The 24820-nt window shown below is 38.5% G+C and overlaps 1 protein-coding gene across 16 annotated transcripts in view; it reads left to right on the top strand.

Moving 5' to 3' along the window:
- The window catches only part of LOC489979 (ATP-binding cassette sub-family A member 3-like), a 191200-nt gene that overhangs the window by 70392 nt on the left and 95988 nt on the right, over positions 1-24820 (top strand). For 15 of the 16 annotated variants that reach the window (XR_005360835.1, XM_038540120.1, XM_038540116.1 and 12 more), the window contains 3 exons: positions 2256-2437; positions 11745-11879; positions 20127-20256. Coding sequence is in view for 15 of the 16 variants with exons in the window: in XM_038540120.1 (XP_038396048.1) it covers positions 2256-2437; positions 11745-11879; positions 20127-20256 (447 nt within the window). In the remaining variant the exon portion in view is untranslated. The remainder of the gene's footprint in view (positions 1-2255; positions 2438-11744; positions 11880-20126; positions 20257-24820) is intronic. The other variant, XM_038540119.1, reaches the window with a different exon arrangement.

Here is a 24820-nt window from a genome sequence, read left to right as displayed (position 1 = left end):
TACTTATACATGTTGTAAGGGAAGAGTCCCAACTAATTCTTTTGCATGTATATATCGCTTGTGGAAATTAGTCTTTTTTTTCCCTCATGTAATTATCTTGGAATCCTTGTCAGAAGCTAGTTAGCCATTACTCATAGTTGTATTATTTTGATCTATATGTCTGTCCTTCACCAGCATCAGTCTTATGAACACAGGATGTTTTCCCATTTATTTAGGTCTTCTTTAATTTCTTTCAGTGATATTTTGTAATAGCATACAAGTCTTTCAGCTCTTACTAAGTTTATTCATAAGAATTTCATTCCTGTGATGCTATTGTAAATGGAACTGTTATCTCAAAATCCTTTTTAGTTGTTCATTACTAGTAGATAGTATACTATTGATTATTGTATGTTCACCTTGTATCCTGAAACTTTGCTGAATTCTTTTGTTGGTGTTAACATTGTTTTGGGCAGGATCTTTAGGATTTTCTATTAATAAGATCATGTCATCTGTGAGTAAGAGTACTTTTAGTTCTTCCTCTCTAATTGCCTTATCACTTTATCTTGCTTAACTTCTAAGGATTAACTTCACATACGTACAGTGTTGAGTAGAAGTGGAGTATTGAACACGTTTATCTCCCACCTTCCTGTCCATCATTCTTGCCACTACAGTCTCCTCTGTAGCCACACCAAGGACTCTGGCATTTCTTTTTTTATTCTTTCTTGGAATTTCCATCTCTTTGCATACATCTGCTTTTGCATGTTGTATACTTCTTCCACTAAAGCACTTAATATGTTGATCAGTTTTTTAAAAATTCCTGGTCTGAGGAATCAGACCAACATCTTTGTCAAATCAGAGTCTAATTTGGATGCTTGTTCATTCTCTTCAAACTGTGTTCTTTGCCCTTCAGTATGCCTTGTAATTTTTGTTAAAAGATGGATAAGAAGGGCACCTGGGGGACTTAGTCAGTTAAGCATCTGACTCTTTATTTTGGCTCAGGCCATGATCTTGGGGTCCTGAGATCGAGCCTTTCATTGGGTTCTGTGCTTAGTGGGGAGTCTGCTTGGGATTTTCTCTCTCCTTCTTCATCTGCCCTTCCCCGCTCATACTCTCTCTTACTCTCTCTCAAATAAATAAATAAAATCTTTAAAAAAGATGAATATGAGGTACTGGATAAAAGGAAAAGGAATTGCAGTGAATAGGCCTTTAGTGATATAGAGGAAAGATGCAGAGTCCTATGACTAGGCCTCAATTATTTGATAAGCTTGTACCCATGGACTATGAACTCCATCAGTGCTTCTCAGTTTTTTGCTCTGCTTAGATAGGACAGGATGGCTAGGGGCTAGGGGGGGCTGGAGCTACATATTTCCCTTCCCCCTAGGTAAGTTAGGCTCTGCTAAAATAGTTTCTCATGAAGGAAGGCCTGATTAAGAATAGAATGTCAAAATGGCTCCTTTTCCCCCTCTCTCTCCTAAAGGAGATTTTTCTGATATTCACTGTGAAGAACTGACAGGGCTCCCGAAGGTAAAACTCACAAAAGCTTGGGGACTCCTCAATGACTTGATCCCCTGGAGTTTTTAACCCACATATCTGTCTGCACTGGGCCTTGACATTTCATCAGTTACACAGTTCAGGTTTTCCCAGTTCTGGTTCCCTTGGGGGTTACTGCTTAGGGTTTCTGTTTCATTAAATTCTCTGCACCTGCCTGTCCATCTCTCCAATTGTGGGGGCAGTGGTTCACTCTGTAACCTCACATCTGTGAAAGATCTAAGAATGGGCCATTTTTCAGTTCACTTCTTTACTCCTTATTAGGATGGAGTGGTGACTTCTAAGCTCCTTACATGACAGACCAGAAACTAGAAAACAAACTTTATTTTTATATTGATGAATGTATTTCCCAATTTATGTATCTTGCTGATTATTTCAGTGGAGATTTGAATGAAAGAGAATGGAGAAATAGGGCCACTAACCCAACCAATAGGTCTGTTTATGGCTTTAAAGCTTACTTTATGGACTTCTTGTGACTGTTTATTTTTATTTCAGTGACTACTAACTTTTAGTTGAATTTGGCTGTAGGAAGAGGCACATTGTATCATTACTTACTTTATTATCCTCTTGAACAGCCTAAATTTCAAAGTATCCATGAATAGCAAATAGTACCTCTCTCCAGAGAATGCCTATACATTTTTGTTGTTTAATTATAAAGTAGCTAGATAACTTTGTTCTAGTCACAATTGGGCACCTCAGATAACTGTCTCCTATTTATTATGTTTCAGAGTATGGTGTCCAGTGGGATAACATCCTGTCACCAGTGAACCCACATGATAGCCTTATTTTTGCACATATTATGGGAATGCTATTATTTGATGCTTTCTTATATGGTCTTATGACCTGGTATATAGATGCTGTCTTTCCAGGGAAGTATGGTGTGCCCAAGCCATGGTATTTCTTTGTGCAGGTAAGTTCTAATGCTTCTGTTATTGAGAGAAACCCCAGTTCTTAAATATTTAGTTTGTCTAACAGTGAACATTATTACCTTAAACACTCTCCCTGTGGTGTTCCACTCTTATGGTACTAATACAGTTTTTATTCTTTCTCTCTTTTTTTAATTCTTTCTCAGTTAAAGCCGCTACAAGTTAACTTTGTAACACGTATAATAGAATCAAATGGCTTTCTACAGAAAAAAAAACTCCATCCAAATGAATATGTGGTGGGTTCCTTAGGTCCTAGTGAGGAGGGGTTGAATTGTGTCTCATATCACCATCTGCTTTTTTCCCGTTAGCCCAAATTACTTAGAATCAAAGCCATAGCAAAGTGGGGAGTATTTCTATATTATCCTCTATTTTCAGTCCCCCCCTTTTATCATTCTATGGTTCAAAGCAAGTGGTTCCCAAAATTTTTAGTCTCAGAACTCCTTTTACTCTTAAAAATTACTGAGCACCCAAAAGAGCTTGTTTAATAGGGATTTATCTATCAATATTGACCATATTTGGACATTAAAACTGAGAAATTTGTTTCTTTTTTAAAAAATATCTAAGTTTGCCAACATACAGTATAACACCCAGTGCTCATCCACCATGTGCCCTCCTTAATGCCTGTCACCCAGTTAACCCATTCCCCAAACTCTCCTTCCCTTCTGCAACCCATTGTTTGTTTCCCAGAGTTAGGAGTCTCTTATGGTCTGTCTTCCTCTCTAATTTTTCCCCATTCAGTTTCCCTGCTTTCTCTTACAGTCCCTTTCACTATTTCTTATATTCCATATATGAGTGAAACTATATGATGATTGTCTTTCTCCAATTGACTTATTTCACTCCGCATAATAACCTCCAGTTCCATCCATATCAAAGCTAGTGGTGGGTATTCATCCTTTCTGATAGTTGAGTAATATTCTATGGTATATATATATATATATACCACATCTTCTTTGTCCATTCATCTGTCAAAGGACACTGTGGCTTCTTCCACAGTTTGGCTATTGTGGACATTGCTGCTATAAACATTGGGGTACAAGTATCCTGGCATTTCACTACATCTGTATTTTGGGGGTAAATACCCAATAGTGTAATTGCTGGGTCATAGGGTAGCTCTATTTTTAACTTCTTGAGGAACCTCCACACTGTTTTCTAGAGTGGCTGTACCAGTTTGCGTTCCCACCAGCAGTGCAAGAGAGTTCCGCTTTCTCCACCTCCTTTCCAACATTTGTTGTTTCCTGTCTTGTTAATTTTCTTCATCTCACTGGTGTGAGGTGGTATCTCATTGTGGTTTTGATTTGTATTTCCTTGATGAGAAGTGATGTGGATAATTTTTCATGTGCTTGCTGGCCATGTGTAGGACTTCTTTGGAAAAATGTCTGTATGTCTTCTGCCCGTTTCATGACTGGATGTTTTTTTCTTGGTGTTGAGTTTGAGAAGTTCTTTATCTTCTTGATGAGATACTAGCCCTTTATCTAGTATGTCATTTGCAATTATCTTCTCCCATTCTGTAGGTTATCTTTTAGTTTTGTTGACTGTTTCCATTGCTGTGCAGAATCTTTTAATATTTTTTTAAAGATTTTATTTATTTATTAATGAAACACACACACACACACAGAGAGAGAGAGAGAGATAAGCAGAGGGAGAAGCAGGCTCCATGTGGGGAGCCCGATGTGGGACTCATCCCGGGTCTCCAGGATCAGGCCCTGGGCCGAAGGTGGTACTAAACCGCTGAGCCACCCCGGCTGCCCAGAATCTTTTAATCTTGATGAAATCCCAACAGTTCTTTTTTTGCTTCTGTTTCCCTTGGTTTCATAGACGTGTCTAGCAAGAAGTTGCTATTGCCAAGTTCAAAAAGGTTGTTGCCTGTGTTCTCCTCTAGGATTTTGATGGATTTTTGTCTCAGATTTAGATCTTTTCAACCATTTTGTTTATCTTTGTGTATGGTGTAAGAAAATGGTCCAGTTTCATTCTTCTGCATGTAACTATCCAATTTTCCCAACACATTTATTGAAGAGACTGTCTTTTTTCCCAGTGGTATTCTTTCCTGCTTTGTTACAGATGATTTGACCGTAGATTTGAGGGTCCATTTCTGGGTTCTCTATCCTATTCCATTGATCTATGTATCTGTTTCTGTGTCAGTACCATATTGTCTTGATCACAGCTTTGTAATACAGCTAGATGTTCAGAATTGTGCTGCCTCCAGCTTTGGTATTCTTTTTCAACATTCCTCTGGCTATTTGGGGTCTTTTCCGGTTCCATACAAATCTCAAGATGATTTGTTCCAGCTCTGTGAAGAAAGCCCATGGCATTTTGATAGGGATTGCATTGAATGTGTAAATTGGTCTGGGTAACATTGACATTTTCACAATATTAATTCTGCCAATCCATGAGCATGGAATATTTTTCCATCTCTTTGTGTCTTCCTCAATTTCTTTCAGAAGTGTTCTGTAGTTTTTAGGGTATAGATTCTTTACCTTTTTGGGTAAGTTTATTCCAAGGTATCTTATGGTTTTGGGTACATTTGTAAGTGGGATTGATTCCTTAATTTCTCTTTCTTCAGTCTCAGTGTATACAAATGCCACTGATTTCTGTGCGTTGATCTTGTATCCTTCCACATTGCTGAATTGCTGTATGAGTTCTAGAAATCTTGGTATGGAGTCTTTGGGTGTTCTATATACATTATCATGTTATCTATGAAAAGTGAGAGTTTGACTCCTTCTTTGCCAATTTGAATGCCTTTTATTTCTTTTGTTGTCTGATTGCTGAGGCTGGGACTTCTAGTACTATGTTGAACAACAGTGGTGAGAGTGGACATCCTTGTCGTGTTCTTGATCTCAGGGAAAAGGCTTTCAGTTTTTCCTCATTGAGAATGATATTTGCTGTGGGCTTTCCATAAATAGCTTTTATTATATTGAGAAATGTTCCCTGGATCCCTACACTCTGAAGAGTTTTAATCAGGAATGGATGTTGTATTTTGTCAAATGCTTTCTCTGCATCTATTGAGAGGATCATATGGTTTTTGTCTTTTATTGATGTGATCTGTCACATTGATTGTTTTCTGAATGTTGAACCACTCTTGCATCCCAGGGATAAATCCCACTTGGACATGGTGAATAATCCTCTTAATGTACTGTTAGATCCTATTGGCTAGTATCTTATCAAGAATTTTTACATCCATGTTCATCAGGGATATTGGTCTATAATTATCCTTTTAGTCTCATTTGGGGATCAATGTAATGCTGGCCTCATAAAATGAGTGTAGACATATTCCCTCTATTTGTATCCTTTGAAACAGCTTTAGTAGAATACATGTTATTTCTTCTTTAAATGTTTGGTAGAATTCCCCTGGGAAGACATCTGGCCCTGGACTTCTGCTTCTTGGGAAGTTTTTGATGAATACTTCAATTTCCTCACTGGTTATTGGCCTGTTCAGGTTTTCTTTTTCTTCCTGTTTCAGTTTTGGCAATTTGTATGTTTTGAGCAATGCATCCATTTCATCCAGGTTGCCTAATTTTGGGGGGTTTAGTTACTCATACATTTTTTAAATCGTTTGTATTTCCTTGGTATTGGTTGTGATATCTCCTCTTTCATTCATGATTTTATTAATTTGAGTCTTTCCTCTTTTCTTTTTAGTAAGTCTGGGTAGAGGTTTATCTAGCTTAGTAATTCTTTCAAAGAACCAGCTCCTGATTTCGTTGATCTATTCTACAATTATTCTAGTCTCTGTTTCATTGAGTTCTGCTCTAATATCTGTTATCTCTCTTCTAATGCTTGGCTCAGGCTTTATTTGCTGTTCTTTCTTCAGTTCCTTTAGATGCAACGTGGGCTTCTGTATTTGAGAATTTTCCAATTTTTTGAGGGAGGTTTTTATTGCAATGTATTTCTCTCTTAGGACTGCTTTTGCTATATCCCAAAGATTTTGAACAGTTGTGCTTTCATTTGCTTTAGTTGCCATGTTTCTTTTTAATTCTTCTCTGATTTCCTGGTTGACCCATTGATCTTTTAGTGGTATGCTCTTAAACCTCCAAGTGTTTGAGTTCCTTCCAATTTTCTTCTTGTGATTGAGTTCTGGTTTCCAAGCATTGTGGTCTGGAAATATGCAGGGAATAATCCCAATCTTTTGGTATGGGATAAGACCTGATTTGTGACCCAGTATGTGGTCTAGTCTGGAGAAAGTTCCACGTACACTTGAGAAGAATGTGTATTTTGTTGTATTAGGATGGAATGTTCTGTATATATTTGTGAAATCCATTTGGTCCAATGTGTCATTCAAGGCCCTTGTTTCTTTGATGATGTTCTGTTTAGAATAGCTGTCCATTGCTGAGAGCACCATATTGAAGTCTCCTACTATTAATTTATAATTATTGATGTATCTCTTTACTTTGGTTATTAATTGATTGATAGACTTAGCAGCTCCCATATTAGGGGCATAAATATTCATAATTGTTAGGTCTTCTTGTTGGATAGACCTTTTAAATATCATAGAGTACCCTTCTTCATCTCTTATTATCATCTTTAGTTTAAAATCTAATTTATCTGATATGGGGATTGCTACTCCAGCTTTCTTTTGAGGACCATTTGCATGGTAAATGGTTCTCCACCCCCTCATTTTCAGTCTGGAGGTGTCCGTAGGTCTAAAATGAGTCTCTTGTAGGCAACATATAGATGGATCTTGCTTTTTTATTCAGTCTGATACCCTGTATCTTTTGATTGGATCATTAAGCCCATTCACATTCAGAGTAACTATTGAAAGATATGAATTTAGTGTCATAGTATTACCTATACAGTCTCTGTTTCTGTAGATTGTTTCTTTGGGCTCCCTCCTTAGTTACAGGGTCCCCCTTAATATTTCTTGCAGAGCCATTTTGGTGGTCACACATTCTTTCAGTTTCTGTCTTTCTTGGAAGCTCTTTATCTCTCCTTGTATTCTGAATGACAGCCTTACTGGGTAAAGTATTCTTGGCTGCATGTTTTTCTGGTTACTACCCTGAATATATCATGCCAGCCCTTTCTGGCCTGCCAGGTCTCTGTGGATAGGTCTGCTTTTGATCTGGTATTTCTCCCCATATAAATTAGTAATCTCTTGTCTTGAGCTGCTTTTAAGATTTTTCTCTCTATCTCTGAAATTTGCAAGCTTCACTATTATATGTTATGGTGTTGATTGATGTTTTTTGGGGCAAGAGGTCCTCTCTATCTCTTGGATATGAATGCTTGTTCCCTTCCCCAGATTAGATAAGTTCTCAGCTATGATTTATTCAAATATACTTTGTGACCCTCTCTCTCTCCATATATTCTGGAATTCCAATAAGACAAATATTATTCCTTCTCAAACTATCACTTACTTCCCAAAGCCTCTCCTTCTCATGAGTTCTCAGTTGTTTTTCTCTTTTTCCCTCAGCTTCCTTCCTTTCCATCAACTTCTCTTCTATGTCAGTCTCTCTTACCCTAGCAGTTACAGCATCTAGCTTAGACTGCATCTCAGTTAAGGTATTTTTAATTTTGGCCTGATTAGATCTCAACTCTGCAGTAAGAGAATCTCTAGAGTCTTTTATGCTTTTTTCAAGAGCCACTAATAATTTTATAATTGTACCCCTGAATTGTATCTCTGACGTGCTACTTAAATCCATATCCATTAGATCTGTGGGAGAGAGTATTACTTCCTGTTCTTTTTTCTTTGTGGTGAATTCTTCCTTCTAGTTATTTTGTCCAGTGCAGAATGGCTATATGAGCAAGTGGAGTCAAAAATATCAATCACAACCTAAGTAAAATACACCCTAGACAAATCTGAAGAGGTCAGGGACTAGACAGTAAAAGAAAAAGAAAAGAGAAAAAAAAGACCATGAAAGTGAAAAACAAATTTAAAAAATAGTAAAACTTAAAAAATAAAAAGGTGAGGAAGAAGTGTAGGAGGAGAGAGAATGTTGTCTCACAGAGTGGACCAAGAAGGTGATCCTCTTGGTTATGAGTGTATTTTGTCTGTATGTTAGAAGGTGCTAAATTCCAAATTCATATAAACCAGAAAAACTTATATAGAGAAACAACAGCAACCACAGAAATAAGAACAAGAAGACAAAAGAGGGAGGTGGAATGGGAAGGAAGAGAGAATATAATCTCACAGAGTAGACCAACATGGTGCTCCACTTGTTTCTGTGTATTTTGGTCCATTTGTTAGAAGGTACTAAATTCCAAAATTATAAAACAAAACAAGACAAAAAAAACCCTATAATTTATATATCTACAAAAATTAAATTGAATATGTTGAATGGAATCCAAAAATGAAGAATATTACATATGACATATAATTGTAAAAATATGAAAGTTGAAAAGGAAAAAACTTAAAAATGAAGAATTGATAAAATATTGTAGTTAAGGCAGGAAAAAAGAAAATATATTGGAATTTTTTTAACCTGATAGATAATGAATCATAAGGAAAAAACCTTGAGTTCTATATACTATTTTCTCTCAGTCCCAGAGCTTTCCAGTGCTGCTTGGTCAGTAAACTTGGTCTTCCCTTGTTCTTCCAGCTGTTCTTCTGGGGGAGGGGGCTGCTGCACTGATTCTCAGGTGTCTGTGCCTCGGTGGAGATGCCCCACCCCTTGCCAGGTGCTGGGCTCATGTGAGTTGTTAGTCCTGTGAGGCCTTTGTTCCCTAGAGTCTGCACCTCTCCAAGGTGAAAGGAGAAAAAAAATGACTGAGGCTAAATCTCCAGTCCCAGAGCCAAGAGCTCCCCACATGTACCAGCCTGCAGTCTCTGAGTGCACACTGGTTTAGATCCTCTGGGGGCAGGTGTGGGGACACTGATTCGTACAAACTGAAGAGTGCCTAGTAGCAGGAGAGCTTTTGCCATTTTGTGTCCTCCCTGGTTTTGCCTGTTCTGGAGGGAATGGGGGATAGCCTGCTTCTGTCCGCTGAAGGGCTCTGGGGCAGAGAGCTCAGCTGCTGGAGTGTGCACCTGGACCACCTCTCTCAGATGCTCCAGGAGGGTTGCTGCATTCTAGTCCTTTACCATGATCCAACCAAGATTTATGGTTTATGGCACAAGTTGAGCTTTCTCCTGGGTGCCCGTATCCTTACTATGTCACTGGGAATATTGAGACTTCACTTCCCCTCCTGTGATTCTGCCCTATTTCCCCACTGAGCACTTTTTAGGCAGGGAAGACACTTTCAAGAGAAGATTTCTAAAGTTCCTGATTGTGCGCTGTACCGCTTTCCTGCAGCGGCTTCCCAAGGCTCCCTCTTCTGCTATTTATCTTCCAATATATCCTCTCCATTTCTCTTCTCCACACTCCTACCTCATAAGAAGTGGTCACTTTTCTCTCTGTAGCATTCCAACTATTCTCTCTTTACATCTCAGGTTGAATTCATGGGTATTCAGGATGGTTTGAAAGTTATCTAGGTAAGTTTGGGAGGCCAGATGAAAAAAGGACCCCTACTCTTCTGCCATCTTGCCTCCTCTTCTGAAACTAAGAAATTTGAAAAATATTTATCAACTTATTTAAATATATTACTAGTAAACCTATTACATGTTGAAATCAACATTTTGGTGAAAAATTGCTATTTTTCAAATTTTAAAAATATTAGTGAGTAAAGTAGCTTGTTTTATATTTTTCAAATATCTTTTATATAAGCTTAATAGAAGTTAACTAGATTTTCATTGGAGAGTGTATATCTGGCTCTGCATTCAATCTTTTGCATTATTTTGTTTCACCTAAAATATATGGAGAAAATACAGCCTCGTGCAGATATGTAGTTGAAAAAAGGAGTATTTAAGTAGCCTTTTAAACATATTTGGGTATTCTTTGGTACTTCACCAAAAGTCAACTAATGATAATTTTCTAGCAGTTAGTTGACGTTTGGAATCTGAAAACACATTAACAAACATTTCTTATTCTATTTTATAATAATATTCATTGAAGTATCTTGTGATTTGAATAGATCTTTAACCATGCTTAAATTTATAACATCATATTTTGGTTATTTGAAAAATATTGTTTCACTGATAACATACCTTCCAAGTGATGACACATTTCATCATCCATTATCAAAGCATCACATTTATTACTGTCAACATGATGTCATCATGATAGTTTTTAAGAATTGGAAATTTGTCACAACAGTGGATATCAGTTTTTCAAAATCCTAATTTTCACTTAAATGTTCAAATTTTATTTTTAGCAGCATATATTGTTAGTTCTTTTCCTTGAAATGTTAACATCTCTTTATTAATTTTCAAGAAAATGTCTGCTACATATCTAAGTCTGAAGAACCGTAATATTTGTTTCTCATTCTTTCAGAGAAAAGTGATATTCCATGAAAAAAGAGGCTAGTTCATGACTCAAACAATGACACAAGTAATTTTTCTCAGAGCTCCCATTATATTTCCATTTTCTATAGAAATGCTTTATTCATATTTCCCATTTCACCACACAGAATATTTAAAAAATCATATTCAAGGCATTCAATTCCAGGAGACACAAAATCTTGTAGTAGATACAATATCAATGTCATAGAAAGGCAAATAATGTATTTTTTAAAGTATTTTTATGAAGAATTTTGAACTCATAGACTCATTGAAAACGTGTTAGGAATCTCCAGGGGCTGGTCTGTATACTGCATATCCAAATAAAGAGACCTGACTTAGAGTAATCAAATACTTTTCACTGGGTCATTTTATGTATTTATTTATTTTTAAATTTTATTTATTAATGAGAGACAGAGAAAAGCAGAGACACAGGTAGAGGGAGAAGCAGGCTCCCCATGGGGAGCCTGATGTGGGGCTTGATCTCAGGACCCTGGGATCACCACCTGAGCCAAAGGCAGACACTCAACCACTGAGCCACCCAGGTGCCCCTCATTGAGCCATTTTAAAGTAGATTTTCTTTTGTCTTTCCTCTTGACAGTTAGATTTTATTTTATTTTAAAGATTGTATTTATTTGTTTATTTGAAAGAGAGAGGGCACAAGTCAGGGGAGGGGTAGAGGGAGAAGCAGACTCCCCACTGAGCAGGAAGCCTGATGCAGGGCTCTATCCCAGGACCCCAGGATCATGACTTGAGCTGAAGGCAGACATTTAACTGACTGAGCCATCCAGGTGCCCCTTGGAAAGTGAGATTTTTAAATAACACGTTTTGTGTTTATTGCATAGAAGTTCACATTCTAGGCAGTTTGCTTCCAAATTTTGTTTCAGTATATGTACTTCAACCCATCTTGAAACCAAAGTGAAATGAACTAAAGTGTTAAGATTTAATTTTTCAGTGACATCATGATAATTATGGTTTTGGTCTTTTCTTAGAAATCCTACTGGTTTAATAAAGCTTTAAGCATTAAGAAGGAAGAAAGGCAAATTACTGATATGATTAAAAGTGATTATTTTGAAGATGAACCTGTTGACTTGGTGGTTGGTATCAGGATTCAAAATCTATACAAGGTACTCTTATAAATCTCTTTTTCCTAATGCAGCTGAAAGTTAATTTATAGTGTATAGTAAATGTTTTCACTGGCCATGGCCCTACCCTCCTACCATAAGATGTTAATAAAAGTTATATTCAGCATATTAATTGACAAAGTAAAAATGACAGATATGCAAATAAAGTACAAATTCATGGGCTTCTTTATCCTTTCTTCAGAATGGAACCCAGCTTTGTCTTACAATAACGATGTCTTTTACAGTACTTCCAGTATAAGAACTAATGTCTAGTTGGAACTGTGATGATGAATTGATGTGTACATAATTTATGTTCACAGTTGTGGTTTTACTTGTTCCATCAGTTATACATTTGGCTGAATTCTTCTTTGTCCAAGTATTTGGTGAGGAGTTGTTCCTGGATGTATTAGTTAATTTGGATCAATTAAGTACCCCTATGTAGGCCTTTATTTCTATAAATTTGTTCTTAGTACAGCTTTTTCTTGCATTCAATAGGTTTTGGTATGTTGTTTTTGTTTTCATTTGTCTTGAGCTATTTTCTAATTTCCTGTTTTGATTTCTTCTTTGACCTAATGGTTGTTTAAGAATGTTTTATTCACTTTTCATGTATTTGTGAATTTTTCCAATTTCCCCTTTTTATTGACTTTTAGTTTTATTTTATTATAGTCAGAAAAGATCTGTAGAATCATTTCAATCCTCTTAAATTTAAGACTTACTGTGAGACCCAGTGTGTGATCTATCCTAAAAAATATTTCACATGCACTTGAAAAGAACAAGTATTCTGTTGTGTAGAGTTTTCTCTATATCTCTGTTAGATCTGTTTGGTATGTTTAAGACTGCTGTTGTCTTATTGATTTTCTGTTTCTATGGTCTATCCATTATTGAGAGTGAGCTATTAGGGCACCTGGGTGGCTTGGTCAGTTAAATGTCTGTTTCGGTTCAGGTCATGATCCCAAGGTCTTGGGACCCAACGATGCCTTGGGCTCTCTCCTCACCAAGGAGTCTGCTTCTGCTTCTCCCTCTGCTCCTTCTTCTGCTCTTGCTCTCTCTCTCTCTCTCTAAAATAAAATTTTAAAATCTTTTTTAAAAAAGAAAGTGGGCTATTGATGTCTCTTACTGTTATGACTATTTTGCTGCCTATTTCTTCCTTCAGATATGTTGATATTTGCTTTATATATTTAGATGGCTTGATGTTGGGTACATGTATACTTAAAATTGCAGTGTCTCTGGTTGAATTGATTCTTCTACCATTATATAATCATCTTTGCTTTTTGTAACTTTTTGACTTAACGTCTAATTTATTTGATAGAAGTATAGCCACTTCTTTCTTTTGGTTACCATTTGCACAACATATTTTTCCATCCCTTCACTTTTAACCCATGTGTATGCTTAAATATTTGTAAATCTTTTATAGACAGCATTTGGTTGGGTCTTTTTTAAAAAAATACATTCAGTCATTCTAGGTCTTTTGATTGGTGAATTTAATCCATTTACATTTAAAATAACTATTGATAAGTCGGGTTTTACTATTGCCACTTTGTTAATTGTTTTCCAACTGTTTTATGATTGTCTTGTCCTCTCTTCCTTTGCTATTTTTTTTTTGGTTTGATGATTTTTTGGTGCTGTTATGCTTTGATTTTTCTCTTTTCTATTATGTGCCTATGACAAATTTTTTTGTCATTACCCTGAAGCTGTATTGAATCTTATAATTATGACATCTATTTTAAGCTGATAACACCTTAACCTTAATTGCATCCAACAGTTCTACATTTTTATTCCCTCTCGACACTTTATTAATGTCAGTATTTACTTCTTTCTGTATTGTGTATCCACTAACAAATTTTGCAACCATAGTTACTCTTAACTCATTTTGTATTTGTTTAATACCATTTCAAAGTGATTATACACCACTATTACGGTATTATTATATTCTATGTTTGTCTGTATATTTACTTTTACTGATGAGATTTGTATTTTCATATGCTTTTGTGTGGTTCTTTAACATCAACTCATCTCAAAAGGAAAATTTCTTTTATTACCTCTTGTAAGGCAGGTCTAATGGTCATAAACTTGCTCAGCTTTTGTTTTAACTTCTCCTTTGTTTTTTTTTTTTTTTTCTCCTTTGTTTTTCAAGGATGGTTTTACTAAGTATTGTTGGTTTGCAGTTTTTTCCTTGGTGCTTGGAATATATCATCCTATTGTCTCCTGGCCGGATAGGAAATCCACTGATAGTCTTATATGGGTTCCCTTGTACATGATGACTTAGTTTGCTTTTGGAGCTTTGAAAATTCTCTTTGTCTTTAACCTTTGACAATGTAGTCATAATGTGGCTTTATGTAGACTTCTTTGGTTCAACCTATTTGGGCATTTTTAAGCTTTATGAATCTAGATGTTCATTTCTATCCCCAGATCTGGGAAATTTTCAGCCATATTTTCTTCAAATAACCTTTATGACTCCTCTATCTGTTCTACTTCTTTGGCTCTTAATGAATATGTCATTTCTTCTCATGTTATCTTATATGTCCCATAGTATTTCTTCCCTATTTTTCATTTTTCTTTTTGCTCCTCTGACTGGATAATTCCAAATGACCTGTATTTGAGTTCACTAAGTCTCTCTTCAGCTTGATTGAGTCTGTCATTGAAGCTTTCTATTTAATTATTTTTCCAATTCAGTCATTGTATTCTTCAGCTGTAGGATTTTTGTTTTCTCATGGCTTCTCTCTTTTTGAACTTCTCATTTGTTTATGTATTTTTCTTTAGTTGTCTACCTGAGTTCTTAGTTCACTAAGATTTTTTCTTTTGTATGATTATTTTGAATTTTTTGTCAGGCAGTTTATAATCTGTTTCTTTAGGCTTGGTTACTGGAGTTTTATTAGTTTCCCTTAGTGGTGTCATGTTTCCTTAATCTTTCATGATCCTTGTAACTTTGCCTTGGTTTCTTGCACACTTAAGATATCTCTTCCATTCTTTACAAACTGCCTTTGGCAAGAAAAGACATTTATCGATCAGCCTAAACTGGGATACTGGGTGGGCCAGCTTGTGGGACCCATGGGCAAATGTGGCTTACTATTGGAGCCAATGGAGTGTGCCATTGTATGATAGCTGCAGAGTATATTGTTAGACGGCCTGTTGCTGGTGCTCTGCAGTCTAGTGGGACTATAGTCTAGTGGGGCTGGCTAGTGGGGCTTTTTGGTCATGGAAGGGGGCCTGGTCTCCACATTCCCACATGATTGCTGGGAGGGGCTCTGTTGTTTCACAGGATCAGCTGGTGGGCCTCGGTTTTCAGGAGGATCTATCAGTGGAGACATGTGACTGGGCAGGGCTGTCTGATGGAACTACCACTGTGGAACTACCACTAAGATCCACTAGTGCCACCACCTTGGTCCCAGCTCTTTCTGGTGGTCTAGCTGTGTTAGTTCCCCTGGCATTCCATGTAAGGCAAGACACAAGTGGGAAAGACGGAAATCTGGGGAAGTTGGATGTCTGCCTCTTTCTCTCTTTCTGCCACTGGAGAAATTGTGGGCTTGAAGGGATCTTTATTGATGTTTTTCTATGTTGGCTTGGAGGAGAAGCAATGTGGGCAGAGCAAAACTGCTTCTCTTTCCCTCAGTTTCTGTGCTCTACCAGGGTGCTATAACCTTACCCCTGGGCTCCAGAAATCTCACAGTGCCATTCTTCTTCAGAGTAGTTGCTAAATCTCTTTATGTGTGGGGGAGAGCTAGAGCTCAGGACCTTTTATTCTGACATCTTGCTGACATCATCTGAAAATGCCTCTCCTTATCCCTGATAGTTTTCCTTGTTCTGAAATCTATTTTGTCTGAAATTAATATAGCTACTCCATATTAGTAATTTGTGTACCACGATATATCTTTCTCCATCCTTTTAATTCAAAGTAATGCTGGCCTCATAAAATGAGTGTAGACATATTCCCTCCATTTGTATCCTTTGAAACAGCTTTAGTAGAATACATGTTATTTCTTCTTTAAATGTTTGATAGAATTCCCCTGGGAAGCCATCTGGCCCTGGACTTTTGTGTCTTGGGAGGTTTTAGATGACTGCTTCAATTTCCTCCCTGGTTATTGGCCTGTTCAGGTTTTCTATTTCTTCCTGTTCCAGTTTTGGTAGTTTGTGGCTTTCCAGGAATGCGTTCATTTCTTCTAGATTGCCTAATTTATTGGCGTATAGCTGTTCATAATATGTTTTTAAAATCATTTGTATTTCCTTGGTGTTGGTAGTGATCTCTCCTTTCTCATTCATGATTTTATTAATTTGAGTCTCCTCTCTCTTATTTTTAATAAGGTTGGCTAATGGTTTATCTATCTTATTAATTCTTTCAAAGAACCAACTCGTGGTTCTGTTGATCTGTTCCACAATTCTTCTGGTCTTGATTTGGTTGAGTTCTGCTCGAATTTTAATTAATTCTCTTCTTCTGCTGGGCATGGGGTCAATCTGCTGTTTTTTCTCTAGCTCCTTTATGTGTAAGGTTAGCTTTTGTATTTGAGTTCTTTCCAGTTTTTGAATTGCTTGTATTACAATGGATTTCCCCCTTAGGACTGCTTTTGCTGTATCCCAAAGATTTTGAATGGTTGTATCTTCATTCTCATTAGTTTCCATGAATTTTTAAAATTCTTCCTTAATTTCCTGGTTGACCCTTTCATCTTTTAGCAGGATAGTCCTTAACCTCCACGTGTTTGAGGTCCTTCCAAACTTCTTGTTGTGATTTAGTTCTAATTTCAAGGCATTATGTTCTGAGAATATGCAGGGGACGATCCCAATCTTTTGGTATTGGTTCAGACCCAATTTGTGACCCAGTATGTGGTCTATTCTGGAGAAAGTTCCATGTGCACTTGAGAAGAATGTGTATTCAGTTGAGTTTGGATGTAAAGTTCTGTAGATATCTGTGAAATCCATCTGGTCCAGTGTATCATTTAAAGCTCTCGTTTCTTTGGAAATGTTGTGCTTAGAAGACCTATCGAGGGTAGAAAGCGCTAGATTGAAGTCACCAAGTATAAGTGTATTATTATCTAAGTATTTCTTCACTTTGGTTATTAATTGGTTTAAATATTTGGCAGCTCCCACATTAGGGGCATATATATTGAGGATTGTTAAGTCCTCTTGTTGGATAGATCCTTCAAGTATGAGATAGTGTCCCTCTTCATCTCTCACTACAGTCTTCGGGTAAATTTTAGTTTATCTGATATAAGGATGGCTACCCCTGCTTTCTTTTGAGGACCATTTGAATGGTAAATGGTTCTCCAACCTTTTATTTTCAGGTTGTAGGTGTCCTTCTGTCTAAAATGAGTCTCTTGTAGAGAGCAAATAGATGGGTCCTGCTTTTTTATCCAGTCTGAAACCCTGCGCCTTTTGATGGGGTCATTGAGCCCGTTCACGTTCAGAGTTACTATTGACACATATGAGTTTAGTGTCATCATGATATCTATTCAGTCCTTGTTTTTGTGGATTGTTCCACTGAACTTCTTCTTAAAGGGGAATTTTAAGAGTCCCCCTTAAAAGTTCTTGCAGAGCTGGTTTGGAGGTCACATATTCTTTCAGTTCCTGCCTGTCTTGGAAGTTCTTTATCTCTCCTTCCATTTTGAATGAGAGCCTTGCTGGATAAAGTATTCTTGGTTGCATGTTCTCATTTAGGACCCTGAATATATCCTGCCAGCCCTTTCTGGCCTGCCAGGTCTCTGTGGAGAGGTCTGCTGTTACCCTAATATTCCTCCCCATAAAAGTCAGAGCTTTCTTGTCTCTTGCTGCTTTAAGGATCTTCTCTTTGTCTTTGGAATTTGCAAGCTTCACTATTAAATGTCGAGGTGTTGAACAGTTTTTATTGATTTTAGGGAGGGATCTCTCTATTTCCTGGATCTGAATGCCTGTTTCCCTTCCCAGATTAGGAAAGTTTTCAGCTAGGATTTGTTCAAATACATATTCTGGACCTCTGTCCCTTTCAGTGCCCTCGGGAACCCCTATTAAACGTAGATTTTTCTTCCTCAGGCTGTCGTTTATTTCCCTTAATCTGTCTTCATGGTCTTTTAATTGTCTGTCTCTTTTTTCTTCAGTTTCCCTCTTTGCCGTCAACTTGTCTTCTATGTCACTCACTCGTTCTTCCACCTCATTAACCCTCATCGCTAGGACTTCTAGTTTGGATTGCATCTCATTCAATTGATTTTTAATTTCTGCCTGATTGGATCTAAATTCTGCAGTCATGAAGTCTCTTGAGTCCTTTATACTTTTTTCTAGAGCCACCAGTAGCTGTATAACAGTGCTTCTGAACTGGCTTTCTGACATGAATTGTAATCCAGATTTTGTAACTCTGTGGGAGAGAGGACTGTTTCTGATTCTTTCTTTTGAGGTGAGGTTTTCCTTCTAGTGATTTTGCTCAGTGCAGAGTGGCCAAAAACAAGTTGTATTGGGAAAAGGAGAAAGAGAGAGAGAAGGAAAGAAAAGAAAAAGAAAAAAGAAAAAAGGAAGAAAAAAGGAAAAAAGAGAAGAAAAAGAAAGGAAAGAAAGAAAGAAAGAAAGAAAGAAAGAAAGAAAGAAAGAAAGAAAGAAAGAAAGATGAAAAAAAGGATGGGGGAAGCAATCAGAAATCAAAAAGAAAAAAAAAGAGAAAAAAAAAAAAACACGGGGGAGTATCTTCTGATTCTGTATACTTTAAGTCCCTTGACTTCCCCTGGAACTTGTCGGTCTAGCTGGTCTTCTGGGGGAGGGGTTTGTTGTTCTGATTTTCAGGTGTTAGCACTTGGGGGAGCTGCTCTGCCCCCTGCCTGGTGCAGGTCTCAGTGGGGGTTGTTTACCCCGTGAGGCCCCAGGAGGAACAACCCCAGTGGTTGCTGCAGCTCTGGAAACCTGGATTCAGCTCCCACAGGAACTACTCCGTCTGCAGGGTCCTGGAGGCCCCTGGGCGGGGCCGCTGATCTTCTCAGCTCGGGACAGGAGTGTCCTTGCTGTCCTGGGCCTTCCCGGCCTCTGCCTGTCCCGGGGGGAGGCCGGATCCTGGGCTGTGTCCCGGCGCCCTGTGCTCCGGAGCCTGCGCTGTTGGATTCGCGCTCTGGCAGCCGCCTCCGCAGAGCCCCCTCCCGAGGCCCTCCGAGCTGCTTCAGGTCCCGCCTTGCGCGCTGCAGCCCTTAGGGAGCTCGGCGCACTCTCCTGCACGCGCCGCAGGTGCTGTTAGTGTCCCAGGGAGCCCGAGGGCATCCCCGTCCCTTCTGGGGTCCTGCTCTAACTCCCTGCGGGCGCCTTTCCGCCCGGGAAGGTTGGTGCAGCTCCTGATTCTCCGGGACGGGGCTCTCCTGTCCTGGGGACACTCGCCCCGGCCTCAGTGTCCCCGGCCTCAGCCCGGCTCCTCGTGGGGCCTCCCCCCCTTAGGAGGCCTTTTGTTTCTTTTTTTCTTTTTCCCGTCTTCCTACCTTGATAGAAGCGGGGAACTCTTCTCACTGTAGCATTCCAGCTGTTCTGTCTTTAAATCTCAGGCCGAATTCATAGATTTTCAGGATAATTTGAAGGTTATCTAGGTAATTTGGTGGGGACAGGTGATTTGGGGACCCTACTCTTCCGCCATCTTGCCCCTCCTCCCAGATTTTTTTATCTGTTTCTCCTACTGGCATTTTTCTCTCATGAGAGCAGGAGTTGTGTTGGTCTCCTTCATTAATGTATTCATAGTACCTTACACAATGTATATGCCACATAGTAAAGGCCTTCAATAAATATTTGTTGAGTAAGTGGATTGGTGAGCATGATTAATGACTGATGAATCTCAGTAGATGAGGCAGAGAGAAATATCTAAGGTAGGTTAGTCTCAGGTTTCTGTCTTTATACATCTGTGTGGGTTGTGGTGAGGAATATGGCATGAGGAATACATTTTCAGATGTGCTAATGAGTAGTGCTTGGAGTGCCTCAAGGACACCTAGTATAATGGGTATCCAGCATGAAGTTCTGGAACTTAGCAGGAGGACACTGATTGTAGCTGACTGTTGCATTATCAGCTTCAAGACAGAAGCTGGGGGCAGCCCAGGTGGCTCAGTGGTTTAGCACCACCTTCAGCCCAGGACGTGGTCCTGGAGGCCCGGGATCCAGTCCCACGTCGGGCTCCCAGCATGGAGCCTGCTTCTCCCTCGCTGTGTCTCTGCCTCTCTCTCTCTCTCTCTCTCTCTCTCTCTCTCTCTCTCTATGTCTATCATGAATAAATAAATAAATCTTTAAAAAATAATAGATTTAAAGTTAGCATTTGTTTTGTTGTTTTCCCAGGAATTCACAACGGAGAGGGATACCATCTTAGCAGTAAAAAACTTATCTTTCAATGTATATGAGGGGCAAATCACTGTTCTTCTTGGACCTAATGGGGCAGGAAAGACTACCACCATGTCGATTCTCACAGGTAAGTTTTCATGGTCACCCTGGTCACAGATACTGTGCTTCAAGTTCTGAAACTTCTGTGTACCCTCCTGACATTGATATCATTCTTATTTAAGTGATATACACAGTTTCTGATTAATTCACTGTTCCTAAGGTGCAAATCATTATAAAGTTTAAAAATCCGTATTTAGGGGGTGCGGAGCAAGATGGCAGAAGAGTGGGGTTCCCAAGTCACCTGTCCCTACCAACTTCCCTAGATAACTTTCAAATCATCCTGAAAACCTACAAATTCAAATGCGATTTAAAGAGAGAACAGGGCAGCCCCAGTGGCCCAGCGGTTTAGCACCACCTTCAGCCCAGGGTGTGATCCTGGAGACCCAGGATTGAGTCCCATGTCTGGCTCCCTGCACAGAACCTGCTTCTCCCTCTGCCTGCCTGTCTCTCTCTCTTTCTCTCTGTCTCTGTCTCTCTCTGTCATGAATAAATCTTTAAAAAAATAAAGAGAGAACAGCTGGAATGCTACAGAGAGAACTTGCGCTTCTAACAAGTACAACTTGTTTTTAGCCACTCTGCACTGATCAAAATGACTAGCAAGAAGAACTCACCACAAAACAAAGAATCAGAAACAGTATTCTCTGCTATAGAGTTACAGAATCTGCATTACAATTCGATGTCAGAAAGCCAATTCAGAAGCACAATTATAAAGCTACTGGGCTCTGGAAAAAAACATAAAGGATTCAAGAGACTTCATAAATGCAGAATTTAGATCTAATCAGGCCGAAATTAAAAATCAATTAAATGAGATGCAATCCAAACTGGAGGTCCTAATGACGAGGGTTAATGAGGTAGAAGAAATAGTGAGTGACATAGAAGGCAAGTTGATGGCAAGGAAGGAAGATGAGGATAAAAGAGAAAAAAGATCATGAGGAAAGGTTAAGGGAAATAAATGACAGCCTCAGAAGGAAAAATTTATGTTTAATTGGAGTTCCAGAGGATGCCGAAAGGGACAGAGGACCAGAAAACATATTTGAACAAATCATAGCTGAGAACTTCCCTAATTTGGGGAGGGAAGCAGGCATTCAGATCCAGGAGATAGAGAGATCACCCCCTAAAATCAATAAAAAAAGTTCAACATCTCAAAATTTAATATGAAACTTGCAAATTCCAAAGATAAAGAGAAGATTCTTAAAGTAGCAACAAGAAATCCATAACCTTTATGGGGAGAAGTATTAGGATAACAGCAGACCTCTCCACAGAGACCTGGCAGGGCAGAAAGGACTGGCAGGATATGTTCAGGGTCCTATATGAGAAGAACCTGCAGCCAAGAATACTTTATCCAGCAAGGCTGTCATTTAGAATAGAAGAAGAGATAAACAGCTTCCAATATAGGCAGACTGAAAGAATATGTGACCACCAAACCAGCTCTGCAAGAAATATAAAGGGGGATCCTGTAAAAGAAAAAGGAAGTCCCAGGAAACAATCCACAAAAACAAGGACTGAATAGGTATCATGATGACACTAAATTCATATCTTTCAATAGTAACTCTGAACGTGAATGGGCTTAATGATCCCATCAAAAGGACACAGGGCTTCAGACTGGATAAAAAATTAAGACTCATCTATTTGCTGTCTACAAGAGACTCATTTAGACATAAGGGCACCTACTGCCTGAAAATGAAAGGTTGGAGAACCATTTACCATTCAACTGGTTCTCAAATGGAAGCAGGGGTAGAAACCCTCATATCAGATATATTAAAGTTTATCCCAAAGACTGTAGTAAGAGATGAAGAGGGACACTATATCATACTGAAAACGTCTATCCAACAAGAGGACCTAACAATCATGAATATTTATGCCCCTAATGTGGGAGTTGCCAAGTATATGAATCAATTAATAACCAAAGTTAAGACATAATTATACTTCTACTGGGAGACTTCAACACGGCGCTTTCTGCAAATGACAGATCTTCTAAGCATAACATCTCCAAAGAAACAAGAACTTTAAATGTTACACTAGACCAGATGGATTTCACAGATATTTACAGAACTTTCCATCCAAATGCAACTGAATACACATTCTTCTCAAGTGCACATGAACTTTCTCCAGAATAGACCACATACTGGGTCACAAATCAGGTCTTAACCGATACCAAAATATTGGGATTGTCCCCTGCATATTTTCAGACCACAATGCTTTGAAACTAGAAGTAAATCACAGGAAGAAATTTGGAAGAAATTCAAACACAGGGAGGTAAAGGACCATCCTGCTAAAAGATGAAAGGGTCAACCACAACCAAAAAATTAGACAAGAATTAAACTGTGGAAGGAGCCTCGGTGTCCATTGAAAATGAATGGATAAAGAAGATGTGGTTTATGTATACAGTGGAATATTACTCAGCCATTAGAAACGACAAATACCCACCATTTGCTTCGACGTGAATGGACCTGGAGGGTATTATGCTGAGTGAAATAAGTCAATCGGAGAAGGACAAACATTATATGTTCTCATTTATTTGGGGAATATAAATAATAGTGAAAGGGAATAGAAGGGAAGGGAGAAGAAATGGGTAGGAAATATCAGAAAGGGAGACAGAATGTAAAGACTCCTAACTCTGGGAAACGAACTAGGGGTGGTGGAAGGGGAGGAGGGTGGGGGTGACTGGGTGACGGGCACTGAGGGGGGCACTTGACGGGATGAGCACTGGGTGTTATTCTGTATGTTGGCAGACTGAACACCAATAAAAAATAAATTTATTATTAAAAAAATAAAAATAAATTAAAAAGTTTAAAAAGATGTGGTTTATGTATACAGTGGAATATTACTCAGCCATTAGAAACGACAAATACCCACCATTTGCTTCGACGTGAATGGACCTGGAGGGTATTATGCTGAGTGAAATAAGTCAATCGGAGAAGGACAAACATTATATGTTCTCATTTATTTGGGGAATATAAATAATAGTGAAAGGGAATAGAAGGGAAGGGAGAAGAAATGGGTAGGAAATATCAGAAAGGGAGACAGAATGTAAAGACTCCTAACTCTGGGAAACGAACTAGGGGTGGTGGAAGGGGAGGAGGGTGGGGGTGACTGGGTGACAGGCACTGAGGGGGGCACTTGACGGGATGAGCACTGGGTGTTATTCTGTATGTTGGCAGACTGAACACCAATAAAAAATAAATTTATTATTAAAAAAATAAAAATAAATTAAAAAGTTTAAAAAGATGTGGTTTATGTTTAAAATGGTATATTACTCAGCCATTAGAAATGACAAATACTCACCATTTGCTTCGACATGGATGGAACTGGAGGGTATTATGCTGAGTGAAATAAGTCAATCGGAGAAGGACAAACATTATATGGTCTCATTCATTTGGGGAATATAAAAAATAGTGAAAGGGAATAAAGGGGAAAGGAGAAAAAATGAGTGGGAAATATCAGAAAGGGAGACAGAACATGGGAAACTTCTAACTCTGGGAAACGAACTAGGGGTGGTGGAAGGGAGGTGGGCCGGGGTGGGGGTGACTGGGTGATGGGCACTGAGGGGGGCACTTGATGGGATGAGCACTGGGTGTTATTCTATATGTTGGCAAATTGAACACCAATATAAAATAAATTTTAAAAAAGATTCATGGAAACTAATGAAAATGAAGATATAACCATTCAAAATCTTTGAGATACAGCAAAAGCAGTCTTAAGAGGGAAATATATCACAACACAAGCATCCCTCAAAAAATTGGAAAAAACACAAATACACAAGCTAACCTTGCGCCTAAAGGAACTGGAGAAAGAACAGCAAATAAAACCTACATCCAGCAGAAGACCGTTAATAAAGATTCAAGCAGAACTCAATGAAATAGAGACCAGAAGAACTGTAGAACAGATCAACAAAACCAGGAGTTGGTTCTTTGAAAGAATTAAGAAGATAGATAAACCATTAGCCAGCCTTATTAAAGACAAAAGAGAAAAGACTCAAATTAATAAAATCATAAATGTAAAAGGAGAGATCACCACCAATACCAAGGAAATACAGATGATTTTAAAAACATATTGCGAGCAGCTCTACGCCAATAAATTAGGCAATCTAGAAGAAATGGACACATTTCGGAAAACCACAAACTACCAAAACTGGAACAGGAAGAAATAGAAAACCTGAACAGGCCAATAGCCAGGAAGGAAATTGAAGCAGTCATCAAAAACCTCCCAAGACACAAGAGTCCAGGGCCAGATGGCTTCCCAGGGGAATTCTATCAAACGTTTAAAGAAGAAACCATACCTATTCTACTAAAGCTGTTTGGAAAGATAGAAAGAGATGGAGTACTTCCAAATTCGTTCTATGAGGCCAGCATCACCTTAATTCCAAAACCAGACAAAGACTCCACCAAAAAGGAGAATTACAGACCAATATCCCTAATGAACACAGATGTAAAAATTCTCAACGAGATACTAGCCAATAGGATCCAAGAATACATTCAGAAGATTATTCACCATGACCATTTGGGATTTATCCCTGGGATGCAAGGCTGGTTCAGCACTCGTAAAGCAATCAGTGTGATTGATCTTATCAACAAGAGAAAAAACAAGAACCA

The sequence above is a fragment of the Canis lupus genome, chromosome 6 (genome assembly GCF_011100685.1).
Source record: "Canis lupus familiaris isolate Mischka breed German Shepherd chromosome 6, alternate assembly UU_Cfam_GSD_1.0, whole genome shotgun sequence".
NCBI lineage: Eukaryota > Metazoa > Chordata > Mammalia > Carnivora > Canidae > Canis > Canis lupus.
This window is presented reverse-complemented; position numbering and strand designations above follow the sequence as displayed.